Source organism: Camelus dromedarius, chromosome 14, assembly GCF_036321535.1.
Source record: "Camelus dromedarius isolate mCamDro1 chromosome 14, mCamDro1.pat, whole genome shotgun sequence".
Classification (NCBI taxonomy): domain Eukaryota; kingdom Metazoa; phylum Chordata; class Mammalia; order Artiodactyla; family Camelidae; genus Camelus; species Camelus dromedarius.
This window is the reverse complement of record NC_087449.1, coordinates 42,082,604-42,100,420: the sequence shown is the minus strand read 5'-3', so window position 1 is coordinate 42,100,420 and position 17,817 is coordinate 42,082,604. Positions and strand designations below refer to the sequence as shown.

Genomic DNA, 17,817 nt, shown 5'->3' with positions numbered 1-17,817 from the left:
CATGTATACTCACCACTTAGGTCCTACTGTTAACGTTTTACTTATTATATCCCCATATCTATCTTTCCCTCTATCTAGCCATCAAGTCATCTATTTTTAAATACATTTAAAAGTTTACATTCCCTTGAACACTTCAGTATGCATACCATACACTATAGAGTTCACTGTTTTTTTTCCTTTTTTTCCCTTTTGCTTTAAAATTGTCCTGCAGTGCAGTACTCAAATCCTGAGTATACATAGTGTGTTCTTTTTCAGTTAAAAAAAAACCCTCTTATTTAAAGAAAGGGAATGTCAAAAGAACCTCATCAGAATAGGCCTTGGTTTCAGTAGCGTTAATCAACTGACTCATGTTCTCTCCCCACCTGCCCTCTGTTCTACTGATGATTCAGACTTCCAATGTGCATGTCACATGGAATAAGATTTAAGCTATGGATCTAACATTGTGATTTTGAATTCCAAAATAAAAATTGTAGCCTTGTAGGAACTAACCTATATAGATCCAATGACTAGAAAATATTGCCAAAAATTATTGAATTACGATTTCAGCTAAGAGATTCAAAATAGATTATAACTACTTGTGAACCAAAGAGCCAAACGTTATTTAGGAACTTAAAAAGGTTATAAGATTGAATGATAGCCTAACCTTGCTAACCGCAGAATGACCAGAAACCTGTCAATTAGATTGCTAGACTCATACAGATATATCTGGAGGATGATGACTTAACAACCATGGGACCTTGGGGCAGGGTCAAGCACAGGTGGTAGTAGTTGCTGGCTCGAATAACCAGTTTGTGGAACATGAGCTGCATGTATCTCTTTTCTGTTGATGTTTGTCCATCAGGTCTGATCATTGAAAGTTTATAAAAGTTTGGTTGTGCTTATTTCAGCTATAGGCTTGGCCGTGGGTATTTAGTTTGGCTTAGAAGTCATCATCTTATCTTACTTATAACTTTGAGGGTAGAAAGCTAGGTGAACTAGTTTCTCCCCAGGCTAATTTTTCAACCTGCTTTTCTTTGTTACAGAGGAATGATATTGCCATGGCAATTACAAAATTTGATCAGTTTGACTTTCTCATCGATATCGTTCCAAGAGATGAGCTGAAACCTCCAAAGCGTCAGGTGAGCCAAGAAGGCATTGCTCCTGCTGACTAGAGAGTGAGCACCTTGCATCCTCGTGTCAGATGTGCTGCTTTCCTCTCTCAGCGCCAGTCATGTGCTCTTCCTTTTGTTTCTCCTTCTCTAGACAAGATCCATCTTTAACATCTCCTTCTGTTATTCATTTAGGGATACTTTTAACTCAGTGCCTCTGAGGTGGTATTTCAGTGAAAAGTAAACAAAAGGAAAATTAAAGGCTTTAGTCACAAACAGTAAAGTGAAGCTCATTTCAGGGTATTCCTAGGAAGTCTATCAGAGTTCTTAATCTAGGGTGGGAGAACATTCCCGGCAAGTTACAGATTTTAGATTTCCAAGAAACAACTTGTGTGTGTACGTAGTGGTGTTTGGGGTGAGTGGACTTTGGTTTTCTCTTACTCTCGATTATGGCTTTCTCCGTATTGCACTGGCTACACATTAGAATCACCTCTTAGGGTTTTAAAAAATACCAGTGCCTAGGCTCCGTCCCACACCAGCTGGAATCAGAATCTGTGAGGGGGAGGCCCAGGCATCAGTACTTTTTAAAGCTCTGCAGGTGCTTTTAATGTGCAGCCAGATTTGAGAACCATCACTTAAATCGTTTTTCTGAGCAGTCACGAGAAAGAATGTGAACGTCTGCCTTTCCTGCTCTTCTGCCTGCTCCTCTCCAAAGGTCACACCATTGTTTTTCAGCACCTTGGGTGCATAAAGCTCTTAACTGCATTTGTAATAGACCCCTCTCCTGTATAGCTCATCATTTAAGGCATGCAGATTGCATGACTCACTAGGTGTAGTAGAGACACTTGGGGAATAGTGGCAGAGTCCGACAGGAGCAAAGCTGTGCCTTGATCTGCTTGCTTTATTTTGTTAATAAAATTTTAAGTGTTTTTAATGAATTATTTCATAGTGTACTATCCTTAGAAACAGTCATTCAGTGATGACCATTCTCCTGTGCTGTCTCATATTAATAACCAGTAAGAAAGTGGAGGAGACGGGGGCATCTTAAAGAACTTTTGTAATCCCAACTCTGCCTGGGGGTTAGCAAGCCCTCTGCACCTCCTTCCTAGAGCAGGGTGCCTCACCGCGTCTCCGTTCTTTCTGGGCAGTCTTTGCTACTGTAAACATCCTTGACTGGAAGCTGTAAGGCGTTCCGAGGAGCTTTCAGTCGGATGTTTACAGCGGCAGGCTGCCACGGTCGTCCCGCTGCGCATCGCCTTTGAAACACTGCAGGTTTGTGCCCGCAGCTCAGTTCCTCCTCTCTGAGAAGTCACTACAGCAAGAACCCAGGCCACTTCTCTTCCTTCAGAACAGATGCTGCCACACACCCACTAGCCTTGCTGGAATTTGTTTCGGGAGCCCCCTTTAAAAACAAAGTGGTGAGCTCTGACAGAATAAGGCCTTGCTCAGGCTGGTTACACCAACTCCTGCTTGATCCCTGTGGCTGCCTGCTGAGCCAGCTGGCCAGAGAGAATGGTCATGTCCTCTCCCTTCCTCTATAGAGTCCTCAGTGCTTGGCTCTCTCAGGGTGTCAGACAGTTCCTTGTTACATCCTGGCCTGACTTAGAATGCTGTGATCCATCTCCTTTAAAGTGTGTCTAGCTGAAACAGCTCCTTGCTGCCTGGATTCAGTTCTTTTAGGTGTTCAGGCCATTGATTGGCATCCTCTTCCGGACAGCTGCTGCCTGGCCTTTGAAAGGTTGAGATTGCTGAAAGCTGGCCTGAAATTCTAAGATAGCACTTTTAATCCTCCATAGACATGAAGTTTTCCCAAGCTTCAAATTGGCTGGCACCTTCCTCAAGTTCTTTAAAAGCGCCTACTCTCCAAAACTCACTCTTTCTGAAGGAGGCAGCAGTTCATTCTTGCTACTGAAGCGAATGTGCTTTTTTCTAGTCTAGGGCTGGCTGCACAACACTGTGGTGGTGGCCCTAGGATGTGATGCTTCTCATTCTCTGGTGGTGTTTGCCAGAGTCCACTTCCGAAGAGATTCCAAAAGCAAGCGCTCTGGTTGGGAGGCCACTGCTAAAGTGCCTGTTCTGAATTAATCCTGCCATTCAGAGATTGTTCTAGCACAGGGGCTGATTTCCCACTGCTGGGGAAAGAATCGAGCCAGAAATACTGAGTTGAGGATCTAAGGCCCTTGACTTGTTTCCCTTGTTCTTTGGGGAAGCAAGTAGAGACTTCTCAAGCAGAAGATAGTTGAGGCCTTGACTTCTATCCCACTAAAGCTATGAGTTGAAAGTTCCTGCTCATTGAAATGTCATTTCCTCTTTACCCATTTCTTTAAACCAAGCATAATCATTCCCTTGCTAGCTTGACTTCCATTGGCAGAATGAGTCTTCATAATGCAGAAGAAGCTTAGATATGCCTCCTTCCATTCCAGTGATTAGAGAGTGAGCTGTCATGCCTTGTCCTGACAGCACAAACCTAGGTGCCTCTGTTTGATTCTCAGAGAGTGCCCTAGACATTGCCCAGTTCATAAACAAGATCAGAGGGTATAGTAGCAGCATAGGAGAAGCTCTTCCATGCTCTCACAGCTTTTGGCAAAGGGTATTTTGGCTTCTGAATGTGGTATGTAGAGGGTTTGCTTTTCGTCTGGCAAAAAGACCACAGTCAGGTGCAGATCAGTAGTAGTCAGGGATAACTGGAGACAGAACAGTCACAGGTTAGGCTGGGAAATGCCAGTGTTTCCCTACTCCCCAGACTTCCTACAGCTTAGTTCTGGGGGTCTTAGTCCTCAGTGCCCTCTCATCACCCAAGAGCTTTTTCAACATAGGTTTGAACTTTAGTGGTTGATGTTTTTTATAAAATGAGAAGGGTTTTGAGTGGAAAATAAATTCATTGAACCTATTCAGCAGCTTTGAAAAGAGTAGTTGGCCTCTGTTTCTTGGCTAAGGAAGGTGTCAGTATTATCCTTGCCACAGCCAAGATCTACTTGACCGGCTGACCTTTATAATGGTGAGAAGTTGGAGTTGGAATGAAGATAATGTTGTCACAGCTAAATTGTTCTGGAAACTGAGACCTAGATGAAGGTAAAAGGGAGATCTCCTTTTTCTTCTGCCTCAGCATGATCATGTCCAGGGTTCAAACTACTTGTGTCTGAAGCACAGAACACATTCACCTAGAAAGTTGGTTCATGTTTGAGGACTAGCTTTGAAACCTAGAATGTTACAAGTGTCTGCTGGGTGGGGTGGATGGCCATTGGGAATCCTTGTCATGTAGAGATCCGGGTTTCTTAGTGGCTAGATAGCAGCAGTCCTGATTGTGGTATCCTGGGCCCCCTGTCACTGGGCAAGCAAAAGACTACCCAGCCGCACTCTATAGCCGATAAGAGCGTCTCCTCGCACTGTGGCCGCAGAGTCCTAGAGGTGGCAAGCACTTAGGGATTCTTTTCTATTGCTAACAGCTGTTGGGTTCAAGAGACTTTGTCATACTCCCAACTTGGGTTAAAAAAACCCACTTTCCTACCTCCAGTTGTCTGCCTGGCTCTGTGAATCTATTCATTCAGAACTGCTTATTGAGTGCCTGCTAGGAGACGCATGGGACAGTGGGGAGCAGGAGAGAGCAAGGCTTTGCCTTCATAGGGCTTTCACTCTAGCAGGGAAGATAGTTTAACAAACAAGTACAAAAAAGTATAATGAGGAGAGGAGGATAGAGCACAGATTGGGGATGGTTCAGTACCAACCTTGTAAATGTCACTTTGGGGAGCTTTGAGACAGTCCAGAGAGTCTCTATACCTTGAAGAAGTGTCTTTTCCTCTTTCCTTGAACAAGCAAACTTAGTCCAGAACAAGGAAATGAATAAATTTAGCTGATATTTTTGCTCAGCCAATCCAAGTGGTTGTATGTTTCTGTTGTTTTTGTTGTCCCAGGCAGGGGCACCATGTGTCACAGGGCCTCCGGAGCAGACGCCGATCTCTGTGTCAGTGGTCAGGGGCTGACCAACCCTGGAGCCTCAGGCTGTAACCATGCCGTAGTGTGTGTAAACATCCTACACTCTCAGCTGTGAGCTCGAGGTGGCTGGGAGAGGGTTGTTTACTCCTTCTGCCATGGAAAACATCAGCTGAAGAAGGAGCAGTCTCTTCACTCAGCAGATCGGCCAGAATGCGACCTCCCTAGTCAGCCAAGGCAGCACCCCAGCGGAGAGCTGTCCCTCAGGCCCCCTGGGTTGTGCTTCTGCGGCTTAGGACCACCAAACCAGATGTGGCGCTGGATAGATGTGGGCTCAGTGACCGCAGTGAAAAGCTGGGCTTTTGCCTCCCAGTGCTCTTGAGCCTGACATTTGATTCTGAAATTCCAACCCAGAAAAAGCCCTGTGTTTCCCTTTCTCCTGCTCTTTACCTCATGAGGTGGTGGGAATGAAATAAGGAAGTGCTGCCTGTCTGGGAGATGGGACGCCAGCCTGAGAGCGTGGTGTTTGGGTAGCAACTTCCCAGAGCTTGCAGTTAGCAGTGTTCTCAGATCACAGGCCCTGACGGCATTTACTGACATGCACTGCTAGTGCATGGTTTTTAGTTACGGTAATTATTTGCCCATTTGCAACTCGTCATCGCACAGTGTACTTCAGAAAATTGGCTGTATGTTTTGTGAAGCCTATGGAATCTGTTATTTTTAGTTTGATTTAGCACAACTGGTCTCTTCAAATTCCACTTTCCCTTGGCTTCAAATGTGGAGAGCTCAGCATTCAGCAGGCAACTGCACAGAGCCCATTTGGGGGAAGAATGGAAATTCACTGTGGCGGCTGCTGAGTCGGTTCTTTCCCTCTTACCTGCCTCTCCTTCTTCCCCACAGGAGGAGGTGCGCCAGTCTGTGACTCCTGCCGAGCCTGTCCAGTACTACTTCACGCTGGCTCAGCAGCCCACTGCCGTTCAAGTCCAGGGACAGCAGCAGGGCCAGCAGACCACCAGCTCCACAACCACCATCCAGCCCGGGCAGATCATCATTGCACAGCCTCAGCAGGGCCAGGTCTGTGAGCTGCCGAGGCTGCCTGCCCAGCAAGACAGCACTCCTTAGTTTGGGATGGGAAGAGTGTGGCTAGGGCGGAGGGGCAGTCAGATCACTGTGGAGCACAGGATTTGAGTTCTGGAGACTGGGCTTTTCCCCAAATTCACTCAAACGTGAGATGACGTGTCACCTAATCACTCTGGGCCCTGGTTTCCTTGTGGGTCAGATGAGGAAAATGTAGTGAACATGACATTTTCCAGGATCCCTAAAAACTTTTAGGAAAAAAGTCTCTGTAATGCCCCCATGAAGAATAGTGGCATTTCTGTAGAAGGTATTTTGAGCGGACTCCATGACTGCAGTCTGTGTGTCTCCACCAGAATTGGAATTTTAAGGGGGAGATCAGACATCTTTTCCAGCTTGCATTCCTCTCCTCCCCCTTTCCCCATCATTTTTCTGTCCCACCAGATTTGTGCCAGTGACCTTCTCTTTTCACAATAGTAATCAGAAGCTTCTTTCTTTCAATAGTACTGTTGTGAAAGTAGTAACATCCGCATTTGTTGGGGATCATGAGAGGCTGCAGAGGACTGTTCTCTGAGCTCTTACTTCAAAATCTCTGTCAATCATTAATCTATTTATTCATCAAATATTGAGCATCCTCTGTCAATAAAGTCCAGTGCTATGTGTTGGGGATACAAGCATGAATAAAGCAGTCACTGTTTTTAGGAATTCACAGTCTAGTTGGAGCTACAAATATTTAAAGTTACATACACCATTTGCCAAATGGGAAGTGTAAGATACTCTTAGGGTTTGTATAGCAAGTGTTATGACAGCCCTTCAGAAGGGGTCCTAATAAAGATGTGAGGTAGGTCGTAGGAGAGGACATCAGAGAAACTTCCCTGAAGGGAATAATATGAGTCTTGGAGGGAACAATGGAAATGCATCAAATAAACAGGGAAGGAGGGCTTTCCCAGGAGAGGACACGGCACGAGCAAAGGCTCAGAGGTGAGAAACGGCACACGAAGTGTGGGAGGGGAGGGTATAGTCAGCAAAGGGGAACATCTAGGCAAGTCTGAGAAGACAGGCAGAAGACACATCCTAGACAGCCTTCAGTATTCCAGTAAGGAGCTGGGTTTGCCTAAAGTAAAAAAATTGGGATTTAAATATTGAGTAGATTTTAGTATTTATTCCCTGCTCATTTGTTTATTCATATGGCAGAAATTTAATGAGTGCTTGCTCTTTGCTAGACACAGTGCTAGGCAGGAGGGGTTTAGAGGTGACCACAGCCCAGTCTCTGCCTCAAGGTGTCCACTGCACCATGATGCCTGAGGGACCTCTTTGGCTATCCCTCGTGCTTCTGCAGTGGTGAGCGCTTTACCTGTCAGAGGCTTTATCCCTGTACAGGGCAGACTTCAAGGGAGTCTGCCAAGAGCTGGCTCTGATCGGCTGGTCATCCTAAGAAACTCATGGCCATCATGCCCTGACAGCAGGGCACGCCATACGTGATTTGACAGCTGCTATGCTAACATGAGCCTTCATTTTCCTGAAGTGATTTAGAAATACCTTGGAAATCCTCTCGGAAATAGAGTTGGTATAGTACAGTGATGAGTTGGCAGTATGCATCTTTTTTTAGTCAGCGAGAATTTCATCTATCCTCTTCTCTGCCACCCCAAGACTTGCTCAGCTTGGAGCTGATAAGGCTTGTGAGGACGGGGAAGTTGGCTCCTCTCGGCATCTCCCAGCTGTTGTTTTGCCGTCCTGCTGGTTCAGGGTGGCCTTGTATTGTGTATGCCTCCTTGGACCTGTCGTAATAGCTACTTCAGGTTGAATTCAGATATCTTTTGCAGGATCATACATAGGAAAGTTGGAAGAAAAGCGTATTCTGGTAAAGCGAATCCTGTGTTTTCTGTCATAAAATTGGAAACTTTCATTCCTGGAGGTTTGGGGAACAGGCTGAGTTGAAAATTGTGGTGTGAGAGTGGAAGGTATTTCCTGTTGACCTGGCCCACTGCATGTATTTCCTTCTGTCATCTTTCTTCTCTCCCCTCCTCCAGTTTGTAGTCATTTTTCCTTACTTAATAATCCCTTGAATCTCATCTCTAGTTCCCAGAACACATCTCCATCCTTTGTAACTTTACATGCATAGGAGAGCTGTACATTCAAAACACAGAGCTGCGGAACAGTGACATCAATGGGAGCCCATGATTCACTGAGACTCTCAGAGTCATCTTATGAGGTGGTTCTTACTTTATACCCAAAGTGGGGAGATGGGTGCAGGTAGAGTTGAGAGGCCCCACCCTCCCACCACCACCAAATGAACAAGATATAGTGGGCTCTGTAAAGCTCACATCTCACATCTGAGATTTAAAGAAGTGATTGACTGACTGACCCCTTTGACAGTATGAGTCTACTGTGTCTCAAAGGAGTAGGAAGTTCCATAGGACTACAGTCCACTGTGTGTGTGTGAGACACAGAATCTTCTAAGTCATGTACATTAGACCGAAGTTTCTTAAATCTAAGATTCCTGTTTCTAGAAGTTTATAATTATTGCTGTATTAAATTCTGTTATTTAGGATAGCCTCAGTTAAAATCCAGGTCTTAGTGCCCAGGTCTTAAGGGTTTTTGCCTTTCCAGTGGGAATCTGAGCTGTGGTCCAGAGCAGCCTGCCGGCCAGTGTGAGCTGAAGTCACTTGCTGTTTGAATAGGGGGAAAACTGGTGTGCAGCTGAATTTTTTTCACAGTGTCTTTCTTGCCTGAGAAGGAGCCCAGGATCCTGAACTTGGTAAATCCATACTCACCCCACTTTCCATTTAGTTTGTTCTCTAAACTCACCTGCTTCAGATTGACTTTGGCCATGTCTCAAGCAAGTTATCATGGTTGCTTTTGATTCTTTTGTATTGTATGTGCCTTGAAGGGGCTATCATTTGAACCACAGAGATGTTTGGGGCCTAGGCAAATACCCTGTACTCTGAGCCTAAAAATCTGTTTCTCTTTCCTGTCTTACTTTGGAGAGTGACTTTAGCAGTGCTCTAAGCCTGAAGGACTCTGTAGGCTGAGTACTGTCAGTGTTGAGATGAGTTCAGGCATTCATGGGGGGCTCCTGGTAAACTGCTTGTTATTCACTCCTTGGTAAGCCTAATAACTCTGAGCCAGAGTTCAGTCAGCTTTCTCATAACTCTTCCTTCCAGACCACACCCGTGACCATGCAAGTTGGAGAAGGTCAGCAGGTGCAGATTGTCCAAGCCCAGCCGCAGGGTCAAGCCCAGCAGGCGCAGAGTGGCACTGGACAGACGATGCAGGTGATGCAGCAGATCATTACCAACACAGGAGAGATTCAGCAGATCCCGGTAAGCCCTGCCCTGCCTCAAGGTCTGCGTGGCGCTGTGCTCAACGTTCTAGCAGGAAATAGAGATTTCGTATACACACACACACGCTTTTTTGTAAACCTATATTCCCGTTACCTTAGAGCACAACTTGCTTCACTGTATACTCACTGCTTTCCTTTAATCCAGGTTCAGGCTCACCACTGTGGGGCAGCTCCTCTTAATTTCCCCTCACTCCACCTACGCAGAGAAATCCTTGTAACCATTATCCCATGCCAAGGCACAGAGGTCCTATGAGGCAATCCCGTTATTTGATTAGCAGAGAGTAAGAGGGAGGTGTATAGAGAAAGCCATAAATACACTTGTTGCATATTCATGAGTCAGTTCCCAGTGGATCCTGCAGCAAAGTGTATTTCTGGCTTTCATTTAACTTATCTATTCCTTCACTGTGGACTGCTGCTTCCTTTGTGCCTTGAGGGATTTCATTTCTTAGATTTGTTGGCTTTTTTACTTATACTTGTTCTTTTGTAAAAAGTGTCTTAGCACTTGCCATCTATATATTATTGATCATTTTGCCCTCCCCAAAAAATATGGAAAGTGAGTGACATGGAGCAGTCCTATTCCTGCCCCTTGCTCTTCCTATTGTAAGTGAAATGTAGGCAGATACAGAAACTCACTTGGACTTGGTTGCCACTTCCTCTTTGAAAAAAGCTCAAAGAGTATCCTCAACTCTGTTTTTGGAACTATTCTTATTAACAGAGTATAAGCCAAGAGAAAGCTTGGGAAAGTGGAGTGTGTACCTCTCTCTCTCTCTCTCTGTCTGTCTCTTTCCTTCTCATCTCTCTCTCTGCCCACCTCTTCCCTCCACCCTTCCCTCCTTCTCTCCCTCCCTTTCTCTCTTCTCCTTGTCACTGCACGTGCATGCACACGTACACATACACATACACAAAATACCCATCAATTCCAGATGCCTTGCCTCACTGTTTTAGCCACCAACCAAAGACTCCTTTCTTGAATGGTTCTCATTTTTGCATGTGAAGGCACCAAAACAAGTTCATCTAAGCGGGAGAAGAGTTCCCACTTTGCAGTAACTTCAACTTAGCTTTTAAAGCCTCTAGGGCACAGAAGATTTGCTGTAGAATTCAGGACCTGGTCTTCACTATATACCTCCTACAGGAACCTGCATTTCTAAACTCACCATGCTCGTGTTAGTGATGATCTTCAGGAAGGAAGCTTTGCTTCTCTTTTGAAAGCCCAAAGGATAGGCTTATTTACTTTGTAACTAACATTAAAAAGCTGTGAGGGTCCCCAGGCCTATCATCGTGGTAGACGACTAAGGGCCAGAGCATCACCAGATGTCTAAACCTAAGCTTAAAAGAAGAGCTTACTTCTAAGAGCTGCTTGGAACTATTTGGCTCACAGCTTTTCAGTCACATTTGAGTTTCTGCAAAGAGCTCTTCCCAGCTGGGAAATGTACAATCCCTATGGCTGGCAGTACGCCTTCCCCCATTATTGGGACAAGAGTTCAGTCTTTCACCCCATGTTCCTTGGTGGAGTTCTGGTGACTCCTGGGACCAGCCACCATCAGTCTCAGCAGATGAGGTTTCCCAAGCATCCACCCAGCTGTCTGTTGCCTGGAAACTGCATTATGGGATGTAGTGCAGAGTTCAGGTTTGGCACCACAACTTCCTAGTAGCTCCTCTTGGCATATTCTCAGGAAAGAAGTGACTACAGGTCGCAATATCTTGCCCTGTCTCCTTTGAACCAGATTCCTAATGGGTTTAGATTTTGTGTCCCTCCATCTTGCCTTAAGAGGACAATTGTGGAATGGTCTACCAAGAACTTTAGTGTCAGTCTTTTATCGGTGGTTCAAGTCCTCTATGAGGCTGGAGTTTCACAGAAGCAGTTTGATTTCACATTGCATGCAGGAGCTTCATCCTATCAATATTTTCCTCATGGAAGTAAAAGTACCTGCTGTGAAGTTAGCTCTTGACAACAAGAGGAACATTTTCCCCAGGACAAAGGGGCATGACTTGCCGCTTACCCTCAAGAAGGTCACCCTTGCAAGAAAGGCAGACGGGGCAGCCAGGGTGGGCAGTGTCTGGACCCCCATATAAAGAGAGACCAAATCTGCTGTCCACCTGGTGCTTCCTTCATCCCCTGCATCCAGAGTGTGAATGTCTGCAGTCCTCTGCTGACTGTTTTCTCTGCTGAGCCACAGTTCCTCTCACGTTGTAGCGTAACTGCCTTGGTCCTCTCCCCATCCCCACACTCGAAGCACTAATACTTTCATGGTACGCTGGAGCGTTAAGAGCCTGAGTTAAGGCTTTTAGCATACAATTAAATGCAGCATGTGGTATTATTGTATTATCTGAGGCAATCTTAAGCATGAGGGACTCTAAGGGCATTTTTGTATGGGGTTTTCTGTGAGAGGTTTATTGATTCAGCTTCCCCTTGGGAGGTGTTTGGCCAGAAGCTAGTGCTGAACACCAGGGATCCTAAAAGTCTCACAGACCCCCTTTGGTCCTGGCTCTTGGGGACAGAGTTGGTAAAGCAGGCCAGCTTTTTCTTCCAAAATGTGCAGCATGGGGTTGGGCAGTTCTCGGGCTGTGGTGCCAAGGAATAGCCGTCTGCTTTGGGCTCCTGGTGGACGCTGGGGTTCTTCTCAATATTAGATCAGCCATCCCGGGAACTGGAGTGGGGAAGGTGGAGATAGAGGGGAGAAAGGCCCACATTTAAGGTACAAGTATTCTGATAACATCAGACAGTCTTTGGCATAAAATCCCAAGATAAACTGTGAGCAGATAGCTCAGTGAATGTTGAGGGTCCGTGTTATTCTCACATAGGTGACAAGATTCTCTGGGAATTTTTCCCCAAGTCCATTCAACATACTCTCTTTTGTGTTGTGTGACTTGTGTGGTAGGGATGTTATGGTTTTGCTTGTTTTGATCTCTGTTAAAAAGGAACTTTACAGGATCGGCTTCTTTAGAAGTGGGAGGGGGTGGGTGGTGGACAATCACCAGTTCTTGTCATGGAAAGTTTGCCTATCTGAGGTTGCATTCAATCTCCTGTGGTCTGTTTGCCTCTGCTCCTGTCATAGGTGCAGCTGAATGCTGGCCAGCTGCAGTATATTCGCTTAGCCCAGCCTGTATCAGGCACCCAGGTTGTGCAAGGACAGATCCAGACGCTTGCCACCAATGCTCAACAGGTATGTGCTGCTGAGATGCAGGGCTTGAGTTGGGACCAGCAGGAGCTGGCTTCTGACTGGAGAGGAGTGATCTGCACACAACTCTCTCGCCACTTCACCTTCAGCGAGAGCCATCTCCACACCCTGCACATCTGTTCTGCACCCCACGGGACAGATCGGGTGTATCTGAGAATTGGATTTCAAGTGTGTCCCTGACCATCTTGTTCTCGAGGGACAAAGAAATGCAAGGCAGGGAAGGCCCAAGGATGCTTGAAGAACACCTGATGTGTGTGTATGCATGTCTGACCAGAGGAAGCATTTCAAGAGACTGCCTCATTGTCAGGCTGAGTTTCCATCTTAAAACCTGAGTAACTTGTGTTCTAGCATCTCCTTTGCCCTTTGGAAAGCTGCTTATTTTACCCCCACCTTCTCATGCACCCCTAACCAGAGACTAAACCCCTCATTTCCTCTCATGCCCTAAGATATTGAGGGCTGTGAGCCATGGGTGCTGAGGGGGCTGCCTCCCTGGGCTTGGGGATTGGAGGAGGTGGGCATTATTTGCAGGGGACAGGGGATGCTGGACAGGGGGAGGCATTGTTAATGGATTCCTTTGCCTCAGACCCAAAAAAAGCAGCAATCGTTTAAGAGCTGGACTTGTCTGGCCCAGTTGCATTTCTGGTGATGTATCTATTGACAGTGGTGACAGAGCTGAGTTTGGAGAGCAGGTCTCCAAAGATCTCATTTGGGAAAACATGAGGTATGAGCCAAAGGCAGGGCTTCTGAGTTCCATGTAGTCTCTGGGATCATTAAAGGGCCCACTCCAAATCCATTCCTTGGCTCACATAAGGATTTGAGCTTTTCCCTAATTTCCTTGGGGCTCACCAACACTGAATCAAATCTCAAGACTAGTCACATCCTTTAGTATCCCTCTTTTTTTTCTTTCTTTCTTTCTTTCTTTCTTTTTTTTTTTTTAACTTGTAAGATTCTTACCTGAGATTCAAAATCTTTTTATGGCCTAGGGTGGGAGGAAATGAGAAGGAAGAGTTCTTGGTTCCCCAGAGGTCAGTTTTGGGACCAGAAATTAAAGCCAGGAAGTGGATAGAGTTGGGTGCACAGAGAGGAGGGAGAGAAGCAAGCAGAGGGCACCCGAGGACAGTCGGTCTACAGTAACAGCAGATTGTAATTGTGACAGCCGGGCACTTAGTAGTTGCTCAGTAAATGTTTGTGGAATGAATACTGAATACTATATAAGTGGAATTTAAAGATAAATGAAACTGTCTTCTTAGCTGATTTGAAGGGCACCTGTCCACAGGGCACAATTAACCTCATCTGTGAGGAGTATTTTCCGTCTGTCTTGGGATTTTTCATTTATTCTGCAGATATTTCTTTAGTACTTACTTTGCACTGGGAGATGGAAAGACGGAACTTAGCTCCTGCCCTCAAGCAGCTTATAGGCCGGTGGGAGGAGAAAGACTCAAAACAAGGACCACTAGTAAGGAACCCTCATGAAGCCCTTTCATACCTGTCCCCTTACTGCTCCTCAGAGCCTCATGGGTAGGCCTGACAGGTTGTTCTTGGCCATTGTGAGGACACTCGAGAGGACAGTCCTTACCTTGCACGTTGGCTGTGACAATTCCAGGAGAAGGTACACAGGACATTAGCCAGTCAAATGTTCTGTAGATAACATACTTGCACACAAACCCTTTTCAGTCCTTTTTCTAGTCTACCAAGCTGTCTCCAGCAACTGGCATTGTGTGATATAGTTCTCTGTGTCAGTAAATTTCTTTCAAAATGTATTTAAAATCCCCACATAAGATTTTAAGTCTGTGTGATAAATATTTACCCCAACTTCTTCTTGGCCCAGAGGACTGCACGTGGCCTCTCTTGGAAAAAGTTCTTCATAGGTTTGCCACAAGGGCTTCCAGGGCCAAGGCGGTCCTCCTCCCAAGGTGTTTTATATTCCAGTCAGATGATCTGAGTGATACAGTTTTGGTTTGGAACCCACCTTCCAAGAATGAAAGGGACCACTCACCACTTTGCCCAGTGTTTTGCAATCTGCCTTCACTGCTTGAAAGGCAGACTCAGAATTTCTGCTTAAACTGTGAATGTTATACCCTGTCATGACAGCACCTAGGATCTAGGTGTTTTTGTTTGACTTGAGCCTCAGGCCCCAGAAATACCTTGCAGTGAGGAGGTTTGGGGAATGGGGGTGCAGTGGACATTAAGAGAGATGGTTATGGAAATTGAAATATTGCTTGCTCCAGGGCCTTCTCTGTAGTGCCAGCTCTGAGTAGCCTAGTGGATGGGGAGGGGCCCTTGCTTTCCTTTTACTCATCAAGCACCTTTTCTGTGGCCAGCCTTACGCTGGGCACTTTATACCATTGTCCATTTGATCTTCACGACCCTTTTCTGGGTGGGGGGCTGGTGGACTAGTGGACCAGACCCTGCAGCTGATCTGCCTACTTTGCCATCTTGATTCCTGTAGATCACACAGACAGAAGTCCAGCAAGGACAGCAGCAGTTCAGCCAGTTCACGGATGGACAGGTAGGACACCAGCCTGGGCAGGGACAGGGTGAGTTGTGGGAGGGTGGGTAGCGGGTGATATCAGTGGGTTTGGATGGTTAGGGCAACTGTCCCAACATGTGTTAACAGTGAGTAGACAAGAGATTGTTCAAACAAGAACAGTCTTGCCTATCTTCTAGATTTAAAGACTTGTGGGAGCTGAAAATACTCTTGGACATTATATAGGCCCAGCCCCCATTTTACAGATGAGTGATCTGAGCCCTAGAGGTGGGACATGCCTTGTCTGCCCACTCGGCTGTTCACTGCAGAACCAGGACTATCCTGCAGGCCTCCTGTTTGCCCCTCTAAGATCAGCTTTTCTGTATGCTGCCTTTTAATTGCGTGGACTAGTTGAAATGCAGAGAACATGTGACCTCTCAATCCCTCTTGGTGCCTCGAAATCAGTCATTCTAAACTCACGTGAGGAAGGAATCTTCCCTTTTCCCTCCACCTTTCCCTTCACGCTGTGGTCCCAGAGACCCCTGAGGACGTGATAGGATGACATACCTAAGCTTTTTCTCCGCTGCCCAGAAAGGAGAGGAGCTGGCATGAGGACCCAGCCCTGGCTTCTGCCAGCACCAGCTGTGAGGCTCACGTGCCAGGGCTCCTGTGGCAGGGGTCTTAGCTTTTGGTTTCTTTTGGAAATACCTGAGGAATCAGTGTCCTGTTGGCCCTGACCTTCCGTAGTGGCTATGTTTGCATCTTCTCCACCCTTCATGGGTCTTGGCTGTTGCGTTTAATCCCGTGACTTCCTCCCCATCAGGGCCCATGCAGGAGATGCAGCTGCAGTGTAGCCTCAGCCCGAGCCAGATATTCTGAGGAGAGGAGGAGGGGGTAATCCCTGCTGCCCCTGCCAGGGAGGATTACTAAGAGTTGGGGAAATGCTGACTTCCAAGCTGCTGGTACAGTGGTTCAAATTGCTTGTGTTTGTCACAGAGGAACAGCGTGCAGCAAGCTCGAGGCTCTGAGCTAACGGGAGAGGCAGAGCCCAGAGAAGTGAAAGCCACAGGAAATGCAACTCCCTGCACCTCTTCCCCACCCACCACACATACCCCCTCACACCGGGCTGGTGCCTCCTGTGTCTGCTGTTCCCAACCCCAGCAGAGCTCCACATCCCCTCCTCCCTCCGATGCCTTGCAGTGGGTGGTGGTTGAGGTATCCGGGGCCCCCAGCCAACTCGAGGCCCATAGGGAGCTGCATGCCCCTCTCCCAGGGATGACCTCACTCTCTCCTCTCCACCCCTCGCAGCAGCTCTACCAGATCCAGCAAGTCACCATGCCTGCCGGCCAGGACCTCGCCCAACCCATGTTCATCCAGTCAGCCAACCAGCCCTCCGACGGGCAGGCCCCCCAGGTGACCGGCGACTGAGGGCCTGAGCTGGCAAGGCCAAGGACACCCAACACAATTTTTGCCATACAGCCCCGGGCGATGGGCACAGCCTCCCTCCCCAGAGGACCCTGCCGACCTCAGCGCCTCCTGCAGGCTAGGACACTGGTGCACTACGCCCCACGCCTGGGGGCCAAGATTCTCCAACAGAAAGATGCAATATTTTTTATTTCCTTTTTCCCCATTTTTTTCTCCAAGGAATCAGTATTTCAGTATGTTGAGCTGTGTGTCCAATGCTATAAAATGAAAATATTAAATAACATATTTATGGCATTTTCTCGAAGTGTGTGGTTGAAGACGTATTTCTTTTGTTTTTATTTTTTGGTTCTTACTGCCACTTCTTTTAGGAGCAAATCTGTTTCCTCAGGGGTGTATGTGATCTCTTGACTCTTAGAACAGCTGCTACCCCAGGATTTACCACCTTCCTCTGCCCTCAGATTAAATTCGGCGACTGTGTGTAGCTTCTTTTCCACTAGTGCTCCTCTCCCCATGCCCCTGCTCTTCTTGCCCGGGAGCTCCATGGATTTGTATCCAGAGGCCATGGAAACATTCCTTGCATTTAAGAGATGAACTCATTTGCCGTGGTGAGCAGATAGATTGATTTCCAAATCCTTCTCTCCCAGGGACCCAAGGAGACTAGAACTTTGTGCATTTTCTCCCACCTTCCCCCACTTTTTAATTTTCTTTTTAAAAGCATTAAAAATTGTGCTAGTCTCCTTTGCTGCATGGACTTCAGACTGCATGAAATGCAATAAATCTCATTTTAGGTAATTTAGAGTCTGGGTTTCTGTGTCTGGCGGCATTCATGGGGCCACTTTGTTTGGGAAAGGCTTGGTAAGATTTGTCTGCCCTTAAGTTGGGTGTCTGTGAAGGAAGGAGGGTGACCCTTGTGAGGAGGGGATGTTCGAAGCTAAGGGGACTTAAGCTGCATATCCGATTCAAATTGGGGTCTTCAGCTGATGTAAAAAATGAACTTCATCAGAATCTGTTTGCTGCTCAGTTGCCTGTTGCCTTACTTCCTGAACTGCCTATGACACATGGGCCAGATTTAGCCTGTGTCCTTCTTGGCTGAGGGTCAAGAGAGCATCTCTCATGGAGAAAATTATCTCTGTCCTTCAAGCAAGGACTCGAGTAAATCCCTCCACTCCTGCCTTGGCACAGGTGGGCACTCTGAGCTGCCTGCTGCGGCCATGCCCATTACCAAGGCAGAGCCTCTGCAGCAGAGGACAGCCCAGGTCCCTCGTCAGCCAGCAGGTCTGAAGGGGTCTACAGCCAGGGCCTGCTTCCTGT

General features: G+C 46.8%; 1 protein-coding gene across 2 annotated transcripts in view; it reads left to right on the top strand.

Annotated features, from left to right (window-relative positions):
• Window positions 1-17,298, top strand: part of NFYC (nuclear transcription factor Y subunit gamma) — a 29,259-nt gene extending 11,961 nt beyond the window's left edge. Inside the window, exons 4-9 of one of the 2 annotated variants that reach the window (XM_064493693.1) lie at window positions 1,023-1,118; window positions 5,919-6,092; window positions 9,257-9,415; window positions 12,492-12,599; window positions 15,064-15,123; window positions 16,078-17,298. In XM_064493693.1, coding sequence (XP_064349763.1) covers window positions 1,023-1,118; window positions 5,919-6,092; window positions 9,257-9,415; window positions 12,492-12,599; window positions 15,064-15,123; window positions 16,078-16,509 — 1,029 coding nt within the window. In that variant the 3' untranslated portion in view covers window positions 16,510-17,298. The remainder of the gene's footprint in view (window positions 1-1,022; window positions 1,119-5,918; window positions 6,093-9,256; window positions 9,416-12,491; window positions 12,600-15,063; window positions 15,124-16,077) is intronic. The other variant, XM_064493694.1, reaches the window with a different exon arrangement.
• The last annotated feature ends 519 nt before the right edge of the window (window positions 17,299-17,817 follow it).